Source organism: Passer domesticus, chromosome 3, assembly GCF_036417665.1.
Source record: "Passer domesticus isolate bPasDom1 chromosome 3, bPasDom1.hap1, whole genome shotgun sequence".
NCBI lineage: Eukaryota > Metazoa > Chordata > Aves > Passeriformes > Passeridae > Passer > Passer domesticus.
Genome location: NC_087476.1, coordinates 53526367 through 53549003, shown reverse-complemented (window position 1 = coordinate 53549003; position 22637 = coordinate 53526367). Strand labels below are relative to the sequence as shown.

At 39.1% G+C, this 22637-nt stretch overlaps 1 protein-coding gene across 3 annotated transcripts; it reads left to right on the top strand.

Moving 5' to 3' along the window:
* The first annotated feature begins 31 nt into the window (after positions 1-31).
* Positions 32-21990, top strand: KIAA0408 (KIAA0408 ortholog). Of its 3 annotated transcripts, XM_064413090.1 has the most exons (8): positions 90-299; positions 7072-7178; positions 9735-9822; positions 11094-11290; positions 13943-14278; positions 14624-14703; positions 15912-17286; positions 19081-21990. In XM_064413090.1, the coding sequence occupies exons 4-8, from the start codon at positions 11156-11158 to the stop codon at positions 19249-19251; spliced, it is 2097 nt and encodes a 698-aa protein (XP_064269160.1). In that variant the 5' UTR covers positions 90-299; positions 7072-7178; positions 9735-9822; positions 11094-11155; the 3' UTR covers positions 19252-21990. The 3 variants fall into 3 exon arrangements, with proteins under 3 accessions (XP_064269159.1, XP_064269160.1, XP_064269161.1); XM_064413089.1 differs by lacking the exon at positions 9735-9822 and having other exon boundaries at positions 32-299; XM_064413091.1 differs by lacking the exons at positions 7072-7178; positions 9735-9822.
* Positions 21991-22637: the final 647 nt, after the last annotated feature.

Sequence of the window (22637 nt, the reverse complement as noted above, 5' to 3'; positions counted from 1 at the left end):
ATTATTTTCATCCCTTTCATACACAACAATATTTAAACTTGTCTTCCTTTTTACACTGTTTTTTGTACTGTAAATCATTCATCATTTACTGTTCATTGTAGTGTTATTTTCAGTTTGTTTATTTTGTCCACCCTCCGAGATAAGAAGTGCAAGAGACATAGTTTCTGTAATAGCCACTGCTGTAAAAACACTGAAGACTACTTGTTTGCCAAAACCAAATCCAAACCAAAAGAACTGCAAAAAAACATACCAAAAAGTCACCCCGTTGAATAGGACACCTGCTCACTGTGGTATTCCAGGTAAGCAAACAGAAAATTGAGTTTTTCACTTCGTCTGGTTTTATAATTTTTGAATGAAAATTTCCTGAGTACTGGAACCAATTTAATATTCCTTAATTTGCACCAAAACAGAAACAAAACAGAAAAATGTAGAGTGGGTGTGAGGATTCTGTTACTTTCCTCTTCCCACTCCTAGAAAAATAATTTGTATTCTAGCCACATATGAATAGTAAAGCCACATTCTGTGTATATTCTGCAGTTTCATATCGGAGCTTGTATGTGTATTTTGCATAACTGTGATGATAATGTTTTTTCAGCACTGTATTATGTGCATTAGGCCCCAATCAAAATAGTTGTTATATAGATAGAGCACTATATCTGGAATGGTGGCCAGGAGCTGGAGCCTCTGAGAATGAGAAGCATGAGGAGAAGGTATCAGAGTAGCTGAGGAGTCTTCTGAGAGATATAGGCTGGCTGCATTCTCTCTGCGCTCTAGAAAAATGGCCATGCTACTGTCTGACTTGAACTGATTGATGTTGAACTGATGATTGATTGAACTGATGATGACTGGGAGTGGTGTAGGTCACCTTGGCTGGTGTCGAGTTTGTCAGGTAATATTTCCCAGTCTGTGGCCGCCACGGCTCTACGTTCTCTCCCCAGATTTCAGCAGGAGTTTTGAATGGACATGGTAAGTCTTGGCTTGCTGAGTGACTCCTGTCTAACCCTGCCATTGGTAGCCAGTGGCCATAGTGAGGGAAGCTTCTGTACATGGGTGTGCATCAACAGTCACTGAATATTCCCTTCTTGCCTGGGAGAGGCTGAAGTAAGAGTACAGGTGACTCCTTTCTTTCTTTCACACTTACATAGCAGTTGCTACAAGGAGTAAATCTTCCACTATGAAACCTCATCTGAAATGCCTGATGGAGCTCATTTTTCTGTTTTACTCAACCCATGCTGAAACCACTGAGTCCCACAAATATGAATTTTCAGAAGGTGAACAAGTATGTGTATTAATGACGCTTCTTTTTCTGCAGCTTCCGTGTTGAATAATGTAGTAGTAAAGAGTGGTAATAAACTAGCTGTTTTTCTAGCTAGTGGTAAGGATTCAATTTGATTTATCATGTTAGCTCTCTGTTCACTTAATTCATTCCCCAGTGAGAACAGTTCATCTCCATGCCTAGGTTTTACTCTGCTACCTGAAATAGCTGAGACACCATTTTGAGAGAAAATCCTCAGAGAGCGGCAAGATATGGGGCAATAAATTTTTTGTTATGAGAATGAAAAAATACTAAAAATATTCATTATTAGGAAATACAGTATTTTTCTCTATGTCTAGCTTTCCCTCAACACACTCTGCAGGTGAAGTAACTTTGATCAGCTAAATCATTCAACTCCTTGATTTAATCCAAATACTTCTACCAAGGGGTGTTGTCATCATTATCCATTTTATAGTTAGTGAGATGTTTAAAGGAAATTATAATCAATATATGTGAGATTAATAGAAAGCTTTGACTGGTTTCCCAGTTAAGGATAAAGCCAGGCCCAAAGTAATTCTGGGGAGTTTCTAAGATGCTCTAATTTATGCAGTTACCTAAAATTAAGTTCCACATATTTAAAACTATTATGGCAAGATATGATCAAATCACAGTGAATTTCTGTAACTGGAAAAGGCCTTTTGTTTTTCAGCAGCTGCTGGAAATACTAGAGGGCTTTTTCCCCGTGGATTTGCAATTTGTACAATAAAAATACAACAATTTGAAGCTTAAACTTGTCATACCAAATCTTAGCACAAGACTCACTTTTTCAGTTTCTTTCTGCTTTAATATCTCCTGTGGAGAAAAAAACAATAATTTGTGTTTTCTTAAATGTTACTGACTCAATTTCCATTAGAGAGAAAAAGTCGTACTTATTCTAAGATCTGAAGTTCTGGGCTTTTAGTTTTTAACCCACACTTGCTTATACCTTTCTTGGTGTTGTATGCGATAAAAATGAGTAGAGAAGGTTTGATTTACAGAGAGTGTATCAGTAACAGTAATACTCTAAAGTAGTAATGCACTGAATTCATGCATTGAATAAACCTTGGAAATTAATTGGGAAAGATTTGTTTCTTTCTCAGAAATCAGAAAGTGTAAGAATGAATTACTGAGATGAGAGTTGGAGGTAATCCCTGCACAGCAATTACAACACCATTGATTTCTCACTGTATTTTTTCTTGCATAAAAGGTGGAGCTTTCCATCAGGCATCAAAACAGCAAAATCATGGCCAAGACCTTTTGGGACATTTAGGGAGCTATTGCACAAGCAGCAGTCTGAAATTAAAGCACACAAAAGCATACAAAATTATTTTAGAAGCTCCACACAATCTTTAAATCTCTCATGAGCAAGGAGAATGGTGAGGATCCTCACAGAGAAATCTCAGTGAGACATGAGATGTGTATTTCTTGTCCTTTTGCATTGATTTGAAGGGAGTGATTTGAGCTGCTGATCTGTTTCATGCCAGATATTGCACAACTTTAAAAGATGCTGAGAAAGCTAAGAGAATGAGTATGGCCATTTATCCATAGCCAGAAGATAAGATCTAGCAAAAAAAATAAGTGTTCTATGTCTTGCTAAATTGAAATAACTTGATATTACGAAATGCAATAATTATACTTGCCAAGAAAGAAAGTAGATTCTCCCCACTCAGTAACTGGCCTGGTGGTTGAAGACCATCTCACAGGTGAGTGAGCAAGTGCAGCTGAATACATCAGCATCCTCAAGCAGGAGTGCATTGGAGTCAGGCAGGGCAGAGACAGCCGGAACACTGCTGATTCACTGATTCTGCCTGCTGCACAGCTCAGAGTTCTGAAGACAAACAGTAAGAAGAATACAGATTTTGTTTGCATGTGGCAAGGAGCTGGATATGCCAGGTTACCTATCAGTTGAAATCTCATTTAGCAGATTCACTGTTCCCATTTTGGAATATTCTGGTAAAGAATTAATGCTCCAGGAAAAAAAAGCTATTGAATTTGAACCGTGAAATTGCCTTCATTTAGCACTTCCTTGAAATATTAAATTTCTGTTTCCTATGTTCCCAGGGGATTTAGTCTGTATTCTTTCAAAAGGAAAATATCTTCCTTCTGTAGATCTAATTATGATATTTTTTCACGTGTAGAAATTGGCAATATCTCCAGTGAATTTTTATGTACTTTAGGGAATAGGTGCATTTTTTCCTTTAATGCTACCAGAAAAATTCAATTAAATTTGTTTCCTGCTTAGAGCTGGCTCTGAATGCCCTCACAAAGTCCCTCTACAGATATTCTCTTTTACTGCTACTGAAAAATTCCCATTGTGTTAGAATGACCATTTTCTCCAGGCTCGGAAATACTTCTTTCAACCAAAAATATCCATGCCTGAAGCTCCAGTTGAGAGATAGGATAAGTGTCTGCTGACACATGTCACCAGTGCTTCAGAATCAAAACTAGAAGAGAGCAGGTGCTATAGTGCAGAGCTATGCCTGGCAGTCGGAAAATAGAAAATTGCCAAAAACATGGCTGTCTAGATATGTGTTATAAAAAGAGATGAACTGCACATGAACTTCAGGAGTTGTTTACAAAAACAAGCAGAGCTTCAGGGTATTACATGCCCTTCTCCTTAGTCACCCCAGAATCTGATAGGTGAGTAGGAGACTTCTAAAGGCATCAGTATCAGGGACGTAGTTCCCATTGGCTTACATTTCTGTCTCTGATTTAATGCCAGGGGAAGTGATATTCAAATCCAGCTTTTGCCATTACACATGCAGTTGCCTATGGGGAAAATTACGGTGGCTCTATTTAAAGTAAACATCTAAAGTATCTGCCACAGATTTCCAATGTAACCTTGGAGCAGCGACATGACATAACACTTAGCTGGCTCTCTTTCTCCTCTGAGGTATATCCTATTGCAGAAGCACACAACAGTAAGAGGAGACAGAGCTTGTATTCCCTTCTGCCCACTTCCTGTTGTATATAGCCACTCCCAAGGCGTATATACCAGCATTATCAAGGTGCATATAATTCAGGAGTCTAATGGTGAGGTTGGGTTGATTGCAGTGGCAAGCAGTGCTCTTCTTCCTTCTTGTCAATAGCTTTTGTGGCCACGGCAGAATGGGTCTGCCATAACCAAGCTGGTGCAGCCAAAGATGCCCTGAAGTAGTCTTCAATAGATTTTATTAGCTCATGATGAAACTCATGCTGCTTTGTCTCCAGTCTCGCATGATGAAGAGAAATTTAGCAGAGGTCTTGCTTAAAATGCCTTTGCACCTTTTGGATTTTTTTTGTTGAGGTGCTGACTTTTGACCCAAGCAGTGCTGGTACCAGACATGGACAAAATACATATTTCCTGTGGAAGCAATATGTTGGATGTAATAAGCCTACAGTAGTCTTCCTGCATATTTTATCTGTGCCAGATACCAAGAAGCTACATTTGCTGCTTTGTCTATTGATGCTGGAGGAGGGACAGTAGGGGCAGTCTCTACTGAATAATTTCTTATCCTCAAAAGCAGAATTCTCTACTGCTACACTTAAGGGTATATAGAACAATGATCCCATGTTTTCACAACTCACTTCATGTTTTCTTTGTCTCACCTTTTCCATATAAGGATGAATTTAATGTGTTCTTTTGACCTATGCGGTGTGTCCAGTGCCTGTCTCCCAGTGAGCCCCTGAGTCTCACACATTTCTAATTCCTCACACTGACAGAAATGTAGGCTTTTTCCTGACTGAGAACTCAAGCCTGGGATTTAGCCCATTGTCTTATTTATTTTTACTGGTTTTACTTCAAAGAGTCCACGTAGCAAGGCAAGAGGCATGGAGTTAGCAATATTAAAGACATAAGAATAATAGCCTTTGTTGATGGATAAGAGTAAAAAAGCATGTTTGAAGAGTCTGCCTACATATGCAGTAGTGCAGCTGTGCTGGCTTCAGGGAGGAGGCAGTGCGTTGATGCCTGGCCTCCAGCTGTGGGCTCAGTTCTGCCCCCAAGCTCTCCAGCTTCACTCCCAGCCATGTCAGCTGGAACTTGAGACCTAACCTCACCAAAGAAAGTCATACTGTTTCTTTAGATTTAAATCTTCAGAGTTTAGAGTCTAGGGATTTTCTTCAGGAACATTCAGTTGTGTACTTGGGGCACATTTGTTCAGTTTTTAGATCATCTTTACAATTTTCACAAATAGCCCAAGTCCCATTATTTAAGTTACATGGGAGCAGAATAAGCACCCAATTAATGTATTTGCTGAGACTTACAGCTAGACCATATAAGGATGAAAAATGTGTTTTCCCTGTAACCTGGTTTGGTATTTACTATAAAACACACCCAGAGTTCAAATCTTTATACTGAATCTTTTCAAGGATTTTCTCAGATAAAAACTTACTGTTCTAATGAGGAGAATGCTGACTAAGCAAAGGATGTGTGAATCTTCATATCGTGCTCTTTTTTTCACTGATCCTCTTGTCGTCAGCCACACTGCCCATAGAAATATATTCCTGCTTAGGGCATTCCAAGACATCTGTCTGACAGCAGGATTTGTCCAGTTTTATGCTGCCTCAATCAAGTATTTTGTGGCCCTTCTCCAGGCACACATGGGGCAAAATGTTCCCAAAAGGTGAATTTGCCCTCGGTCTCAGCTGCTGTCCGCAGACACACTCAAGCACGAGTACCCAGCAGGGCGGTGTGTGCGAAGCTCTCCCCTGGGGTCTCTCTCGGGCTGCCAAAAAATGGGAGCAGTTTAACCCACAGTGCAGCAGGAGAATTACTGCGGTGGTCAGAGACCTGAGGAGCGAGCTAGGCTCCTCCTGCCTGCAGCTCAGCAGGGGGAGCAGCTGAATTTTGCTGCTCTGGCTTCAGGGTCTCCTGTGGACTTTCGCTTGCTGGATTGCTTTTGTCACGCTCCCTTCCCTCATCCCATGCCAACACTTGCTGTGGACACTCCTAGGGATTTATATCCAGCCCAAGGTGTTTTTGGACCTTCTTTACCAGCCTTGTGCCAGAGATGATTTTCCTTGTTCAAGGGAGATTCTTCATCCAATTTCAAGTGTTTTGCTTTGCTGAGATACAAAGTGAATTAACAGACTGTAGAATCTGATCCAGGAACATTATAAAGTATCAAGAATATTTGGGTATATCCCAAAGAAACCGTTACTGCCATTCCCAGAATGCAAGACAGTAGGATTACACAGTGCCCAATAATTCTGCATTTCATAACTGAGAGCATATTTAGAGTACAGAGGGATTTTAGGGAGGAGTGGTCTGCTTTTAGCTCTTTAAGATAACTGTTAACCAACAATATCACTGCTTTAAACAAAACTCCTTTTACAAAGCAGTTAAGGAGGATCAAGTTGCAAAGCTCAAAATGATCATACTAAAAAATATAACCCTGAAAACTGGGTCTGGAAGACAGCAAAAAAAATCTTCCTTTACAGCATAGACAACAATAAAAGAAACCTAAAATTGCCTATTGTCACAGCTTTGATATTAACACTAGCTGCTTCGGCAAGCTTTAAAGACTGGACTGAACTATAAAACCTAAAAATGTCCCGGACTTGGAGTTGTTTACACAAAATATGAGGAGATATAAAGTTACAGAGCTGGGGGTTGGAAGAGATGGCTTTAAAACCATCCTCCGTGCACTGACGTCACGTGGAAGCCAGCTGCGGGGATGATGCTGAACGGAACTGTTTTCCAGTTTGCAAAAGTTCAGCATTTATTCAAAGAGAGTTGCAAATGCTGCCCCAGTTGAAAGGTTGTGTCTTGCTTAGCTTTCTTACTTCTTTTAAAGATCAAGATTCACAGAACAGGATCCCTGCTAGCTGTGTGTTTCATTGCTTTCTCTGCTGCCTGGAAATGGACTGAAAAACTCCTAAAGGATTTCTTATTCCTTGAAAGGTATGGTTGCAGTTTATTTTAAATTTAATGTTTTTGAACAGTTAAGATTAAAAAAGAAGGCAAATTTCTAATGTGGCAAACAGTTATTTAAACATCCCTCTTAATGTCATTTGTATAATGTGAAGTTCATATATGTTATGTATGGTCTTTATTCTTAATGTTCAGTTAGTTTTTTCAGTGCAGGCAGAGATAAAGTAACAGAACAGGGATGACAGTATTGTGTGCACCTTTCTTTCTTTCTTTCTTTCTTTCTTTCTTTCTTTCTTTCTTTCTTTCTTTCTTTCTTTCTTTCTTTCTTTCTTTCTTTCTTTCTTTTTCTTCTTCCTTTTCTTTTTTCTTCTTCCCTTTTCTTTTTTCTTTCATTCTCTAATTTCTTCCTCTTTTCTTTTCCTTCTTCCACTCAACTGTACTTTCTTTTAATGTATAAAGTGCATGTTATCGTGACACATGGCACACATTTATAATTGAACAAATACATAGGTTTACAATTTTCTTAGTCATCCAAAATACAGCACTTATTTGGAAATAATAATAAAAAATAATTTGATTGCATTTTCTTCTATAAAAACAAGGGAAGATTTGTGTATCTGAATGATTATGCACATCCAATCTGATTAAACTCTGGTGCAAAATAACTTCTTAGCTGATGTCAAGCTGATTATTTTCAGAAGTTGCTAGAGTTGTTTTCAAAGTATCTTGCATTTTTAATATCTGGCTAGAAAGGGTAAGATATGGGGGAATAATGACTAACATCAAATAGTGGCTTAAAACATTTTTTGCTTGAGAGAAGGAAGGGCTAAAGGAAAAGTTAAAGCACAATGCATCTGGTGCAGACAAAATTGATTATTTGCTTAATTTGATTGCTGTAATGAGCTTCTGACCTTGTCTAGGACATGGGGAAATTGCCAATACTGCAAGAGCATAGATATTGTTCTGATCCACAGAGCAAATGATAATGTGACATTTTGCATGCCTTGGGTTGCTTTAGCCATGTGAAATACCCATGGGGAAATCTCAATGCACTATACACAGAGAGTGTGTATTACCAGGACTGCACATTGTACTCCACCAAAATAACCCTAAAAAACCCCAAAGGAAACACCAAGAAAAATTGGGGGCAAAGAGAAGTAGAAATGGGAGTCAAAGTCTCTGAGGAACTGATCCACTGTACAATAGCAGCAAAGCTGTATAGTCATCCAGCTGCTAACATCAATAAACATGAGTTTTCTTCTCAGAATTTATGTCAAGAGGAAATCAGAGAAGCCTAAGAAACAGTACAAGCCTTTTGTGGATCTTAGAGCTACAAGTGACCATCTGTAACTTCTGTAATTATCCTCTTTCAAGACTTGATTTCCTTCTGACTGTCTTCAGTCTTTTTTTATAATCAGAGTTCCATATGAAACAATTTGAAAATTGTTAAGATGAGTGCCAACATGGCAATAGTAGTTTCCAGCACTAAGGGAACACCAGAGGCCTTTTCAATGCTATATTCATGCTTGAAAGGAGTACATATTATATCTATTCTTATGTGTGTAAAAACAAATATGCTATACAGTATTGACATTTCTAATTATATGTGGCTGACTAAAGCATGGTCATTATTACTAATAGTGCACTAACAAAATCACAATTTGTGCAAGTTGTTGACAGATTATGTCTGCCTGTCTTGTTCATGACTGTACTGCATTTACACATGGGGTTTTTTCGGTTTTTTTCTGACATGTATTTGTATAAGGATTATGGTGGAGCAGAGAGCTGACTTTTGTTTATTTCTCAGAGGTATTCTGAAAGGTTATAAAGACATAAATGTACCCAAAAAAAAAAATCAATGGCGGTGCTAAAAACTGCAACCTTTGAATTAGCAAGGTGAGAAAGTACTGCAATATTCCTAAAGTTCATTAGCAATAGATGTTTAGACTGCAAAGGATCTTAAGTGTTATAGAATTTTTTTGCAAGTTGTTTTTGGTCAATGCTTACTGGAGTCTGGCACAAAGCTAAAACACTGGCCTAGAGAGGTGCAGTCTCTGCAGCCTGGCTGCATTCCCTAAGAGGCCGTGAGCAAACCAGTACTTGGCTTCTTTTTTGATGAGAATTCTGTGCTGTCTTTCAGCAGCTCCTAGTTTCAAGGTGGTTTATGTTTTTATGGAGTTGCTCTGTGTGTTTTTAGGCAGGGGAAAGTAGAAGGGTTTGAAATCTGTTTGTAGGTAGTTGAGGGACAGATTGTAATTTCAGAGCTCCAAGGCAGGCACTTGGGATAAACTGTTCTGCAAGCCCTGAGTTTGGGCTGGGTCTGTGGTGGCTTGGGAGGTACTGTGGGAGGACTTCCTATGACCCAAAGACCTAAGTAACCTGTTGGATTTCATCTGAGCTCTTCTGCTTACTTGTACATGAAAGAAGCTGACTCTAAGTTTGACATTGTCTTCCTAGTCAGCTGAAATGAAGCAGACGCAGTAAATGGTGGTTACATGGTAACCACAGCTAAATCAACAAGATGTGCCAGTAACATAAGGATTGGGGAAGAACTTTGCTCAGGAATTAATTTTTACTCTATCATAGAAAATGTGGACAGTAAAATCAGCAGTTCCTGTGAGTTGACAATCACTGATCATCAGTCAGCACATCAGTCTGCACAAATTACAGAAAGGTAAACTGGGCTTACTCCTACTTGACTCTCTGATAATTCAATTGCCTACCTATTTGATTTCTGGCAGGAGCGGAAAGCAATGCAGAGGCATTTTATTACTAGAACTAGATTCCATGACCACCTAGGTAGCACAACAACTGGCTTTGAGAGCTGAAGTTAACAAATTCAAGTATCAATGCCTCTGTACGAGGCATTATATCCCAGGAGCCATCATAACGGAATGAATTAGTGTTATTTCAGACTTGCTGGCTTAGTAAATGTGCTGATGGTAATGGGGTTTCTAGTGTAAAGCAAGAGGAAGCAAGAGAATCACCAGGCCCATAAGATTTGTAACTGCTTTTCTCCAAAGTCAGATAAGCAGATCTAAAATATTTCCCTTAAAACCTGCCAGCTAATTGGTTCAATTAATATTTTTTTCATTTGCAAACACTAAGATGATAGACTTCTAAAGGGGGAGACGGAAGCTCTAATTAGTCAAATATTCTGAGAAAGGTTTTGAACTAGATTTGAACAAGATTGGAGTTAGTGCTGTTGAAGAATGTGTTCTAGTTTTTCCTATGCTGATCATGAAACTAACATTTATAGATCTAGATCTGTAAACCCAAAATTCTTGAACCCTTTTTGGTGACCTTCTGTCCCTTCTATGTAAACAATTTCTACTGTTTATGTGCTTGTACCTGTTATTAACTTTCCTGTGCTGTCTTTCTTCATGAATTCCAAAGCATTTATGTAGCCATGGGAATTCCCTGAGTATATCAAGTTTGCAGTCCTCAATTACCCAAAGAATGTACAAGTCCTTGTCGTGCTCCTTGCGTGTGTGCAGGGAGTGCGTGAGCAAACATGATACTTTTACAGTTGTCTTTTGAACAAATATAAAAATAGCTTTCACCCCCAAGGGCAGATATTGCAGAATCCCAAGGTCCTGAAGCGCCATTCAATATTGTACAGACCCAAGTTCATTGAAAACACATTTATGGTGAAGAGGAATGGCAAAGATGCAAAGTGATCATGGTACAAAGCCTGCTGTGGCAGATGTTACTGAATTCTGTCATGCTGAATGTGTTCCACCTCCCCTCTCCAGATTGGGCATCTCTACCTTTGGGTTTATGTCCTATGTTCATCCATATTTGAGTCACACTCCAGACAAATATCAATAATACTGTCTCCTGCAAGCTCATTTCAGTTATTATTTTTGGGAATTTTATTGGTTGTCTTTGTTCCCTGAAAGGTAAAATAAAATATAAGTACGACTTATTCTCTTAAATTCCCAGGAAACATTCAGGGAAGAAAGAAAAAAAGGAGAGCTGTCTTTGCTGTTGTGCAGACTTTAGCCATGGACCTGCGTGGACAACTGGATAATACTGAGAGGAACTGGAATAAAGAAAAAATGGAATTGCTGGAGAGATTTGACAATGAAAGGAAAGAATGGGAATGTCAATGGAAGGTCATGCAGAAGAAAATAGAAGAGGTACTTTTAAACAAAAATCTGAACACTACCATTTTTTCTTGGGGTGAAGTGACATTGAGTCACTTCAAGATTTTTTTCTATATTTTATCCTAATTCTTATGTGTCAAGGGAAGTTTCTAACAGCTGATGGAAGGATGAAAATCCTGGGATTAAGCAGTATTTGCAATTGATCATTTAATAGTCATGAATACAAGGTAGGATGTGAATGTGGCTTTGTGAGCTATGAGATTATTGGCTGTACATACTGCTGACAATTCAGTCATGGGCATGAGCCATGTTGCCTATATTACACATGCTTTTTTCAAGTAAATACTGAACAATATGGGGTTTAGAAAGTGCATATTTTGTAAAAAAAAAAATTAGGTATCATAATATGAGAAATACTGCATGACACAGAATTATTCTGGCTATAACTTGTTCCTTTTATGGATGACTCTTGGGAGAGAAAACAGGTACAGTAAATAGCATGAAAGTTCTGAAACCACTTGTGTTTACACATACTAGCAAACAGACCCTGCTATTTGCAGTGCATCTCCTTCCAGAAATAGTCACAGCAATTATTTATTACTCTTTTATCCCCAAATTGTCCCTGCAGCCAAACCCTCTGACACTCTCTAATGCATTAACTGAGTTTGCTTGGCAGCCTGTAGAGGCAAGTTTTTTCACTAGTGAGCTTTCCACATTTTTCATCTAATATACACATGGAATAGTTTCACTTGCTCTCTGCCAGCACTGTCGTGTGGCTGAGCAGCACAGGAATGTATGGCAGAGACTGCTCACATGAAACTGAGAAGGAAAATGGTCAGGGGCAAAGGAATGGCAGCCATACACTGCCTATGAAACCAGCCTGCAGCAGAACTCCATAATGTCAACTCTCTTATATTTTACCCACAATTCTTGCAGACTTTGGTATGATGGTCTTTGCCACATTTTGTCTTTTGTGTTAGGACTTTTCTGTGCAGCCTTCCCTAATTTCATTGCCAAGCTGAGAATGCGTCAAAAGTTAGTAATGTGATCTGTATATGTAGCTGAATTTCATTTTCTTAGGTATAAGAGCTGATTTGGAATAAGAGTAATGAAAAGGTATTCTGGCTATTAGCAGACCTGACAATATCAGCAAGGACTGTTTTTCATCATGTGCTTTATTAGCACAAAGATTAGGAAAGCATGAGAGACAGAAAAAGAGATAAAGAATGGAATGGGGCTAAGGGGAAGAGAATGAAGCAATTTGCTGGCTACTGCAGGGCCAAACAAAACTACAGATTGAGGCATCAAGGTTATTGGAATCCTAAGATCCCCTCTTAATCTGTGACTATAGCTGCTGCTGATTTCAGATGCCTGACATGTCTTGTCCACAAGCCACATGTCTGGAGAAAAGGAGAGATAGACACCTTTTAAATGCCATTATCTGTAGAAGGATGTCCTCAATAAAACTTGTGCTTATTTATCAGATTGTATTTTAATTTGGCAATTTTCTATAGCCCACCAAACCTAACTTAATTCCTCCAGAAAGACTTGTGGTGTTTAGGAGATATTATGGGGTGGTATCCTTCCTTCTTACTGGTATGCTGAATCCATATGAGGCTCTTATTTCTAGGAAATGGCAAAGTTCAGCCCTCAGTTTCCATGAGCAGCTGGGCTTTGGGAGTGAAATCTGAAAACCCAGGATGAGGTCAAGTGTTAAGTCTCTGAACGTGAGAATACTTCTAATCCTCAGCACTACCCATGAAATGGCCACATGTTCTGCATGTTGTTATTCTTTTCCACTGTCCTTCCAAAAGCTGTTGTGATGGCCTTGTGCACTGTGAGAGGGCAGGCAGATGGCTGTTCAGAGGTGCCTGTGTGCTTTCTTCGTGAGAGCAAGTTAAGAATGGATGTTTATACAGAGCTGTGGGATTCTTGGCACTGGAAATTATACTGTAAGCAGAAGAGATTTTTATGATGTTGCTATTTTTTCTAATTTATAATTTACCACTGTTCCTAGTCTGAATGTGCTGGGTGACCAGAATTAACACCATTTACTAATGAAGCCACTGGATCTCAGCAGATAGCGTGAAAGAAGAAGATGGCAGCACATTGCCAAATAATGCCATTCTGCAGTACTGATTTATCACTCCAATCATAGGGAAGAATTCCACTTGTCTGAGAACTGAAAGAGTGTGCTCTACTGCAGATGGCACTGTATTTTATGAGAATTCACTTCCTCTCCTTCAAATAATATGTTTTAATAGGCTGTAACATAGCCAGAACACTCTCTCTCTGTCACATTCCCCTACATTCCCTATCCATCAGATAACAGTTGTGTCCACCACAGAGTGTGCTGATATTTCTTGGAAAACAACCATGCATCTTTTGGCTCAAGGCAGGGCCAGTTATCTCGTGAGATCTCTTCCAGTCCCAACCATGGGTGGAAGCCATGCATTAAAATTGTGGCAGAGAGTTTGAGAATGGTATCAGCCTTATCCTGTGGCAATCCTGGTGTTTGAATTGTCACATTAAGTGACTCAGCACTTTCCTACTAACACATCTAGAATATTTTTAATCAGTGCTGCTGAGTGAAGCATCATTCAAGACAGAAGATGAATATGGGGGCTTTGCCATAAAGCTCATTACAATACCATGATTTAATAGAAGGTTCTATTGTCTTTTCAGCTTTACCAGGAGGTAAAACTTAGAAGGGAGAGCAATATGACTGTCCATGATAGCAAGGCCATTCAGAGCAAGATGCTGCAGCTGTCCATGCATTCCCCTGCTTTGCAAGAAACTGACACAGCAGAGCTGAACCGTCAACACAATGTGGCAAACAACAGAATGGAGAAAGGGAATCTGCTTGGTGTACACCAATGGAAGGAGCCCAAAGACACCAGCAGAAACCATATTCTGTTAGTGGACAATCTGGCCTTTGAGAACCACAAAGAACCTGAAGACAGCCTCACCATTAAAACTTCTGATCAAAATACCAAGAATTATATTGGTGATCTCAATGTAGTAAGTAAAGTATGAGCATGTTTCAGTTACAAGGGGGAGGAAAACACTGAGGACTTTGGCCTGCCAGGTTAAGCTAAAGAACTGATCTCCCTGATTTTAGCTTTCCACAAGTCACTGTCTCTACTTGCTCCTAGGTTTGCTATCAATGAGTGTCTTCTCACTGTTTGAATGTGTTAACAGCATGCTCTTTACCTGTGTTCATAAGGTGGGGGCACTTTTGTATCTTTTCTCGTACTACCTCCCTCTGCTGTGAATCTTAAATGCAAATGACCACAAGTTTCAAATTAATTCTGGAGATACAATTTTAAATGTATATATTAAAGGCCTGTTTTTATATTTATAAAGGCTCTTAAAGAACTTGCCAGAGTCAGTGAAGAATTATGCAGCTATCAAGAGGAAATTCGAAAGAAATCCAATCACAGAAGGTAAAAACATCTTTGGACTTATGTTAGAGGAAGGAAATGAATAATTCTCCTTATGCTTTTCACTTTGAAGGCAGGTTTGCTGTTGGGTTTATTAGTTGGGCAGTTCCTACCCTGCTAGTGTTTCAGTGCTCAGCATAAAATATTCACATGAAATATGCTGAAATATGATACAAAGGCAGGTTTTACCAGAAAAATGGATTTTACATACAGAACATACAAATTCAGATTAGTATTTATATAAGATGAAATTGTATTTGTTTCTAACGGCTGTACAGAGGATTGGGAAAGTGCACAGGTATTTCTGTCTACTCTGGCCCCATTGCCATGTAATTTTATACAGTACTGTATGGGTTTGTCAGGCTGGGAATTTCTTACTTAAAGCCCAAATCTAGCCTTAAGCATGGGGGATGTGTCAGGAACTGATGATGATGATCCAAGAGCAGAAAGAAAGCAAGAGAGGGAAGAACAACCATACATTTGTACTAATGGAAAGATGGCAAGTCAGACCCTGAAAAGTATGGCAAATGAGCATTCCATCATCTGTTAAAAATTCAGTGTTCATTGTCTTCTCTAGCAAGCTAAACACCAGACTGCCTCTTGAGGTGTGCAGAAGTTCTCGGGTAAAACTGAACCTTCTCAGGTGGTCCCAGAGGTCAGAGGGATTTCTCAAATTCCACCATGTGATCAGTTAAAAGTCTGTCACTAATTCATTATTTTAACTGGGCTACTCTTTGTATCTTTAGAGCAAATGGATTCATAGCTGATGCATAACTTTTAAAGATGCTTTTTTATCATATATCAAAAGGCAGATCTCATATGTAAGGTTATGAACCTAAACAAGTGACACACTGTGTCCTACAGCTTTCTTCATTCAGTTCATAGTCAGGTCGACTCCTAGAAGTCATTAAAACAAGATCCTGCTGTACTTACTGTAGCAGAGATAAGAAAACAGTCATCATCTAAAAAACTCAGAACAAGAATTTTAGTGGCAAAGGAAAGGAATGCAAATTCCTTTTGCTGACTTTTCATCAAAATTTTTGTGTGTGTTTCTGTTGTGCTGGGTACATCAGCTGCAGCAAAACTGCTCCCAAACCTTTTTAAGTAGCCAGTGTTAAAACACCTGCTTCTGGGGAGAATTAATCCATGCTGAGATCCTCTGTAATGTTCCTTATTGCTCATCCCTAAAACACCTCTTCTGTTATTTCCAGAATGAAGTCACTTCCTTTCCTGGGGGAATTTGAGGAAACCCAAAACACAGTTATTCTGCCTGAGATGAACCATGTGTCCAGCAATGAATCACAGACTTCAGTTGCTTTTGAAACAGAGGAACATAATAATAGAAAGAATCTGATGAGCTCCACCAAGGCTTTGAAGGACATTTCTTATGGTAGTCTTACTGGTGGCATAGGAACAGATTTCAGACCCTGGCAAAAGAAAGAAGCTCCACCAGTTCCTCCACGGAGCACTTCTCGGCACCTAACTAACTCACTTTCTGCAGTCATACAGCTTTCAGAAGCACCCGTAAGAGATCCAGGCATCAAAAGCAATTGCAAGGCTCAGGATTGTTGGAATGGGGGGAAACTGAGGAATCCTTCACCTGTAAACAAAAATCAATCTGCAGTAGCCTGTGCAAATGAAGGTCAGGCTGTGAAAGTCCCTGTGATGGTAACTGCTGCAATACCTGTAACCAAAAATGAGTGCAATGTTCCAACAAATTTTTGTCACAACACATGGGCATATGATATGGGCAAGCTTGGAAAAGACAATAAAAATGAGCCTTCCCCACTGTCAGCCCAAAAGAGTTGTTCAGATGGAAATATGGCCCAAAGCAACAAGATGCATCAGAAACAAAACACAAAGTCTCACAGCAGCCCTTTTTACAGTAATGACTTTTATGCCCCTGCTACCTCGCACAATGGTCTTTTGGAAGACGCCAGGTATCCTTTGGGAAAGACCCAAAGGAATGAAACGCTAGCAGCAAAGATTGATGAGTTTAATCGGACTATATTTCACACAGATAAATGTAACAATGCTCTGCAGGAAAATCAGGTGCCTCAAACAGCATCAGAAGATCACAAACCCTGTGTGACTCTGTGTGACTCTGCTGCTAGCAGGGCAGAAACTGTAAATACATCTTGTGTTTCAAATCCCAAGCTCTCTGCAACAAAGGAGCAAGAAACTAACAACCCCAGCAAAGCTGTCAGGACAGCAGGGCAACAAAAACACATGAATGGACTTCCAAATACTAGTGGTTATAGGCACATGCTTCACGAGCATGACTGGAGACCAAGTAATTTATCCGGCCGCCCGCGTTCAGCTGACTCAAGGTCCAACTATGGTGTTGTTGAAAAGCTTTTGAAAAACTATGAAAAATCAACTGCGACTTCTCCGTATAATTCAAAATGCTGCAAAGATAAGAGGACACAGGCAAATTCTGAATTCACCAATGGGGGTTGCGAGACACTGAGTCAGTATTTAGAAATGCTCCAGATTGAGCAAGAAAAACAAGACTTCCCAAGGAATTCAGCCAGGCATATTGGGCAGCAACTCAAGCAAGGAAAAGAGAGACAGAAGTTACCAGAGGTAAGGTTCATAAGAATAACAAAAGCAAAACAATGCCATTTCATAACAAGCCTCAGACTCTAAAATGGGGTAGACTAACATTATATTGTAACTAATTATGTAAAAATAGATACTTTAGGCCAGGATCTGAATGAATCAGGAGAATTTCCTCTGCAGATTAAGAGTTGTGAGAGGGCAGCAGCATGTAAGAATGAGCAGTGAAGACGTGCCAGATTTTTATCCCTGCTGGTGTTCTGCAAGGCTATTTTTTTACTACAGTGCAGTTACGCTAAGATTGAACTAGTGAGATCTTCAACCAGGTTTTAACACCCTCTCTCTTTCCTTTAGCTGATATGTTGTGTCATAAGACTTCCCATAGGGCTTAAGCAGACTTGGCCATGCCCCTAGAGGTCTTAGATAACATTTTTCAGTATCCAGGGTGCTGCTTGGATCAGGATTTCCTTGGAATTGCCTATGACAAAGAGTATTGTGACTCCATAAAGTTTCCAGTGATAAAGTAACCTTCTCTTACTCATGTCTCAGCTCCAGCTTCTCCTGTATGTTCAAGCATAGGCTCACAAAAACAGAAGAGCATGGCATGAATAATTAATTTATATTTGGCTGAAGTTTATTTTCAGAAGTTTAGAAATACTGCCTTTGCCAACATTCTTTCTTAATGAAAAGACAAGCAGATGGTTTGGAAAACACTCTGTAAGTTGCAGGTTCTGTAAAAGTCCACAAAGAACACAAAGAGATATGCCTATTGGAATCTCAAAAAAGATAAGACAGGTGTGTTTTGAGCTGGGAAACTTAAATGGGTTTAGGCTGTCAGCTGGTATGCCTTAAACTGGCACAAATTCACAGACTTCACTGGAGCTATATAGATTTAAGCAGCTGAGAATCTGACCATGCAGATTTTCTTCTGCATGTCTTTCTGACAGCCTTGCTGTGATGCAATGTCTTGCTTAGCAGGCACATCTTTCCTTCAGCACAGAAATAAAAAAAGCCATGAAGCTTCTGATTTCTTTTTCATCCAATAAACTTTTGACAGGCAAACAAATTTTCATCAATTGATATGGAGGAAAGGAATGATTACTTTTTTCACAGGCTCACATTTTATATTGCTATTTTTATCTGTAGAAACTAAGTGTAGAATACTGCCTGACCAGGAGTTACCATTTTATGTCCAGCAGAATTAATGTCTCAGAGATGTAAAGAACTACATGTGGCTTGAGGCACTGGGTTTATTTTCATTATTTCAAATTTACATCAATGTAGCTATGATCAAAATCTGTTGAGTTTCCTCTGCATCTCTATGGCTCTGCTGGTAGACATGACACTGTATTAACCATAACCATTCTGAATTAGTTACCAAGTTAAACAGCTTCAAACTGAACTAATGGCAACAGTTTCCTGAAATAAGATCTATCGAAAAATACCTGAGAAGTATGTAGATCCTACTCCAGAAATATCAGATGGTATTCTGAGTTCTACACTCGGAATATTTTACAGCATTCATTGACAAAAAAACTTACAGAAACTAAAAGATAAGAGTAAATGTCTATTTTGTCTTGCACTATCATTTTATACGTTTCCTTGTGTCTGACACTTGTCTTCATGTATTTTAAACCACAACTGATGTGAGAATCCCTGTACATAGGAATAGCTGTTCTTTTGCATTCTGTGCATTGCTGCGCTCCTTTTAATAGCTTCCAACCACCTGTTCTGAGGTCACCGCAAATGTCTTCCTGCATTCCCACTGCATTCCACAAAAGCTGTAACTTGTTAAAGCGAGGACTTGCCTTTGTGTTCTAGATATGTGTGCCAGTGAAATGTTCAAGTGAGAAGGGCTTCTCCCGTCCCGCTCGGCCAGCAAATCGACGCCTACCTTCCAGATGGGCATCCAGATCCCCTTCAGCACCGCCTGCTGTGAGAAGAGCAGTGTACAACTCTGTCTCCTTTCGGTCAGAGACCTCAGTAGTCTGAACCCAGAGCTGGGTTGGATGGTGTTGTGAAAGCTCTATGCCTCACTATAACTGTGTTTGGTATGTGTCGTAGCAACCAGTTCCACACTGTTGTGTTTTGTCCAAGAGTGACCCCCACCACATGCTGGACAAAGCATTCTGAATCTTAGGTCATCATCACCATGGTCTTCAGTGTTTTTATTGAGATGAAATATAGATATCCCTGGTTTTCTCTGTTTTTTGGGGTTTTTTTTAATAATTCACAAGGAATTTCTTTTGAACGGCATCTTTCTCAATTTGTTGATCAATTTTTGAGTTGAAACAATGTATAGTGCTGTATATTCTGACTTTTCTGCAAACAGCAGAATGTAAAGCTGTATGCATGATCATGTGTTTGTAGGTGCATGTGTTGGACTAGGAAGTATACTGGCCTGTATTTAGAAGAGACAAACTGTGCTAGTGTTGACATTGAAATTACAACCTATATGCCTACATATATATATATATATATATATACTTTGTGTTTATTTTAAAAAGTTTGAAATATACAGTCCCGATGACATTTATATTTTGTATATCTTTTACATAGGTTCACAGGTGTAGTATTTAATGTAAAAAAACTAAATATGCATTTTTTGTGACTGATCGCAGTGATAATGCCTTGCACAATATGTATCTGAAGCAGACTAGCTTGACTGATTTGTCAGTCATGCTTCTTGGCATCCTCGTTCAGTTTCCTAACCCTAATGCTAGGTCAAAATTCCCAAACATATTTTTTCTGAATTAAAATATTATATGATTTGTAATACATTAGCCTTTTTCAGCACCAGAGACATTTCTGAAATGTTCCAAACCCTTTACAAAGCTTAAATGTGCCATTATATATATAGCATACTGTAAACACTTTGGTAGATTCAGCTACTCTAACATACAATTTATGAAGGGAAGAAAAGAGTTGTATATGCTCAATTCTGTAAAGCTTATTTTTCCTTCTAGCATTATACTTTGAGGTTTGGCAAAGTCAGATAACAATGGACTTGTTTACTTTCACTCAAGGCAGGAGAACAAGCACCGTTGCTCCCAGTGCTGCAGCCACTCCTTTTTTACTCTTCTCCTAGACTAGAGTGCCTGAACCACTTGCTAATTCCCTGCTCCTGGACTGACTCGTGGCAGTCAGTTATGAAGTTTACTTGCACTCTGGCAACAAGCTGCATCTAGTAGGGAAATACTGCATCGAAGTATGATCACAATGGTGCCCGAAATCCTGACACATGGCATTGCGACTCTGCTGTTGCCATCACTTGACTTGGTATTGTTTGCCATCTGAATGACATGCACAGAGCCTGCCTTGTTCCTTCTCACAGAGTGAAAGAAGTATGGATGCTGCCCAGGCTCTGAACTTTCAGAAAGACAGTGTCCTTCCTCCTGGAATTTTTGCACCTTTCGTTAGGCTGTTGCTGGATACACAGTGCAGTAATGATGACAAATGTTACCTTTAAACAACATGTCTAGGTCAGAAGGAGTAAAAAGGCACTTCTTCAACATCAGCCTGATCTTGTCTGGCAACTTTTCTTCTTCTGAAGAAACATAGTGTGTTCAAAGGAATTTCAAAAATCATCCCAGGATCCATTAATGTGCGCCATCTTCTTATGTGAATGTAAAAAGGATTTCAGAGAGAGTATAGGCTTTTGTCCTAGTGAATTGTATATGTGGCAATATAGGGAAAATTTAATGTGCTTAATTTGGTAGTGATCTGTTGTTCTATTCCAGTCATGTTGAGAATTCACACTTTTTTCCTTCCTTTAAGGACCTTATTCTTCTTTCCTCTGGAACAACTTTGATTTTGAAGAGAGAGAAAACAGGAGGCCCTGTGTTCTGAGCAATAGCCTGTGTGGTAGTATTGGTAACAGTTCAGGCTTGCAAATACTGGAGTGAGCAGGCATTAGAGCCACAAATCCCAATTTATCGTGCCATTGTGGCTGTCTGCTTGGCCAAAAATACACTCAGTATAATTTGCTCTATCTGAACTTCTGGTCCTTTCTAGGTCTATCCCACAATACATGAAGACTTCAAGTAAATCAACAATTCATCAAAACTTACTCAGACATTGCAAAGTTATTTGTGGAATAGATACAAGGACAGAAAATTTGAAGAAAATTCATACAGTTTGGATAGAGAAAAAAAAAAATCTGTGTGCTCAAGTGAAGAATCAAGGGTTCTATAAATTTGACTGTTTGCCCTTATTTAGAAATTGCACTCCATTAGCTTCCTCAGCACTAGAAAAATTAGACATGATTCATGGTAAATTTGGAACATGGTTTAATATTCTATTTAACTGTGGAAATTAACAAACCAAAATACCTTGCAAATTGACCTTTTAAATGCCTAAGTAGCTGACCAGCTTTGAATGCCTAATGCTGAGGAAAGGGTAATATGAGAGAATTGTAAAAAAATGTGGTTCTTAATTTCAGTCAATGTTGACTGCAAAAACATTTCTTTAAATTACCTTTATGGTGAAGTTAAGCAGTTTTGTTCTGAGAAATTGTGATGCAGTTTTGTTTGAAGTATGTAACTCCAAAAGCATTTCCCTTGATTAGTCAGTGAAGGTGTTTCTTTAGTTCCCTTCAGTTTCTTTGGTTGCCTTTGACATAGACCACATTGTTGAATCACAGAGAAAGGATCAAATGCCAACAACATTCCCTGATGTATGTAAGTTAAATGAACAGAAGGTTTTTGAAATAAACGAATAGGTCAAGGATGAGTCCATTTTGTCAAGATTTTCTGTTTCTGTCTAACTTTAGACATGGGTTCTGATGCCTAAAAGTATCAAAACTGGTGATTTTGGTCTGCAGACAGCTAGTTGGAAAGCCTAACTTTAGAAAATTGCCACTGTCACTGTTTAAATATCCTCTTCAACTCGACTTTTAACAGGGCCAGTGGACTGTGGTGATTTTTCTAGTTCCCATAACTGTGGTTATTGAACCACAGTAAAGGCTTTATTCACTTATTTGCTGTAGGGGGGAAAGCTTCTTTGGGCTTTCAAGTTCCCCTGTGTTGTTCCTGACAGGGAAGTCTACACATATACACACTCCTGTGCAAGAAACACAAAATATCCAAGCATAGCCTGACATTCCTATTAATCCTAGTGTCACCAATGGAAGTGGTGAGCTTTGTAAGCCTGTTTCTGAAATAAGTTTTAATAATTTTACTCCTTCATACCCATATCTGAAGTCTTAATGCAGATATATGTTATTCTTACTTGCACTCTGAATTAGTCTCTCTTTATTGCACGTCTTAGTAACTCCCTGCAGACAGAGAGTCAGCTTCCCATTGAAATGGGGATGTCACTAGGAATCAGATGTCTGGTACTTAGTTGACAGAAAGCATCATTCTCCCTCATGCCAGGAC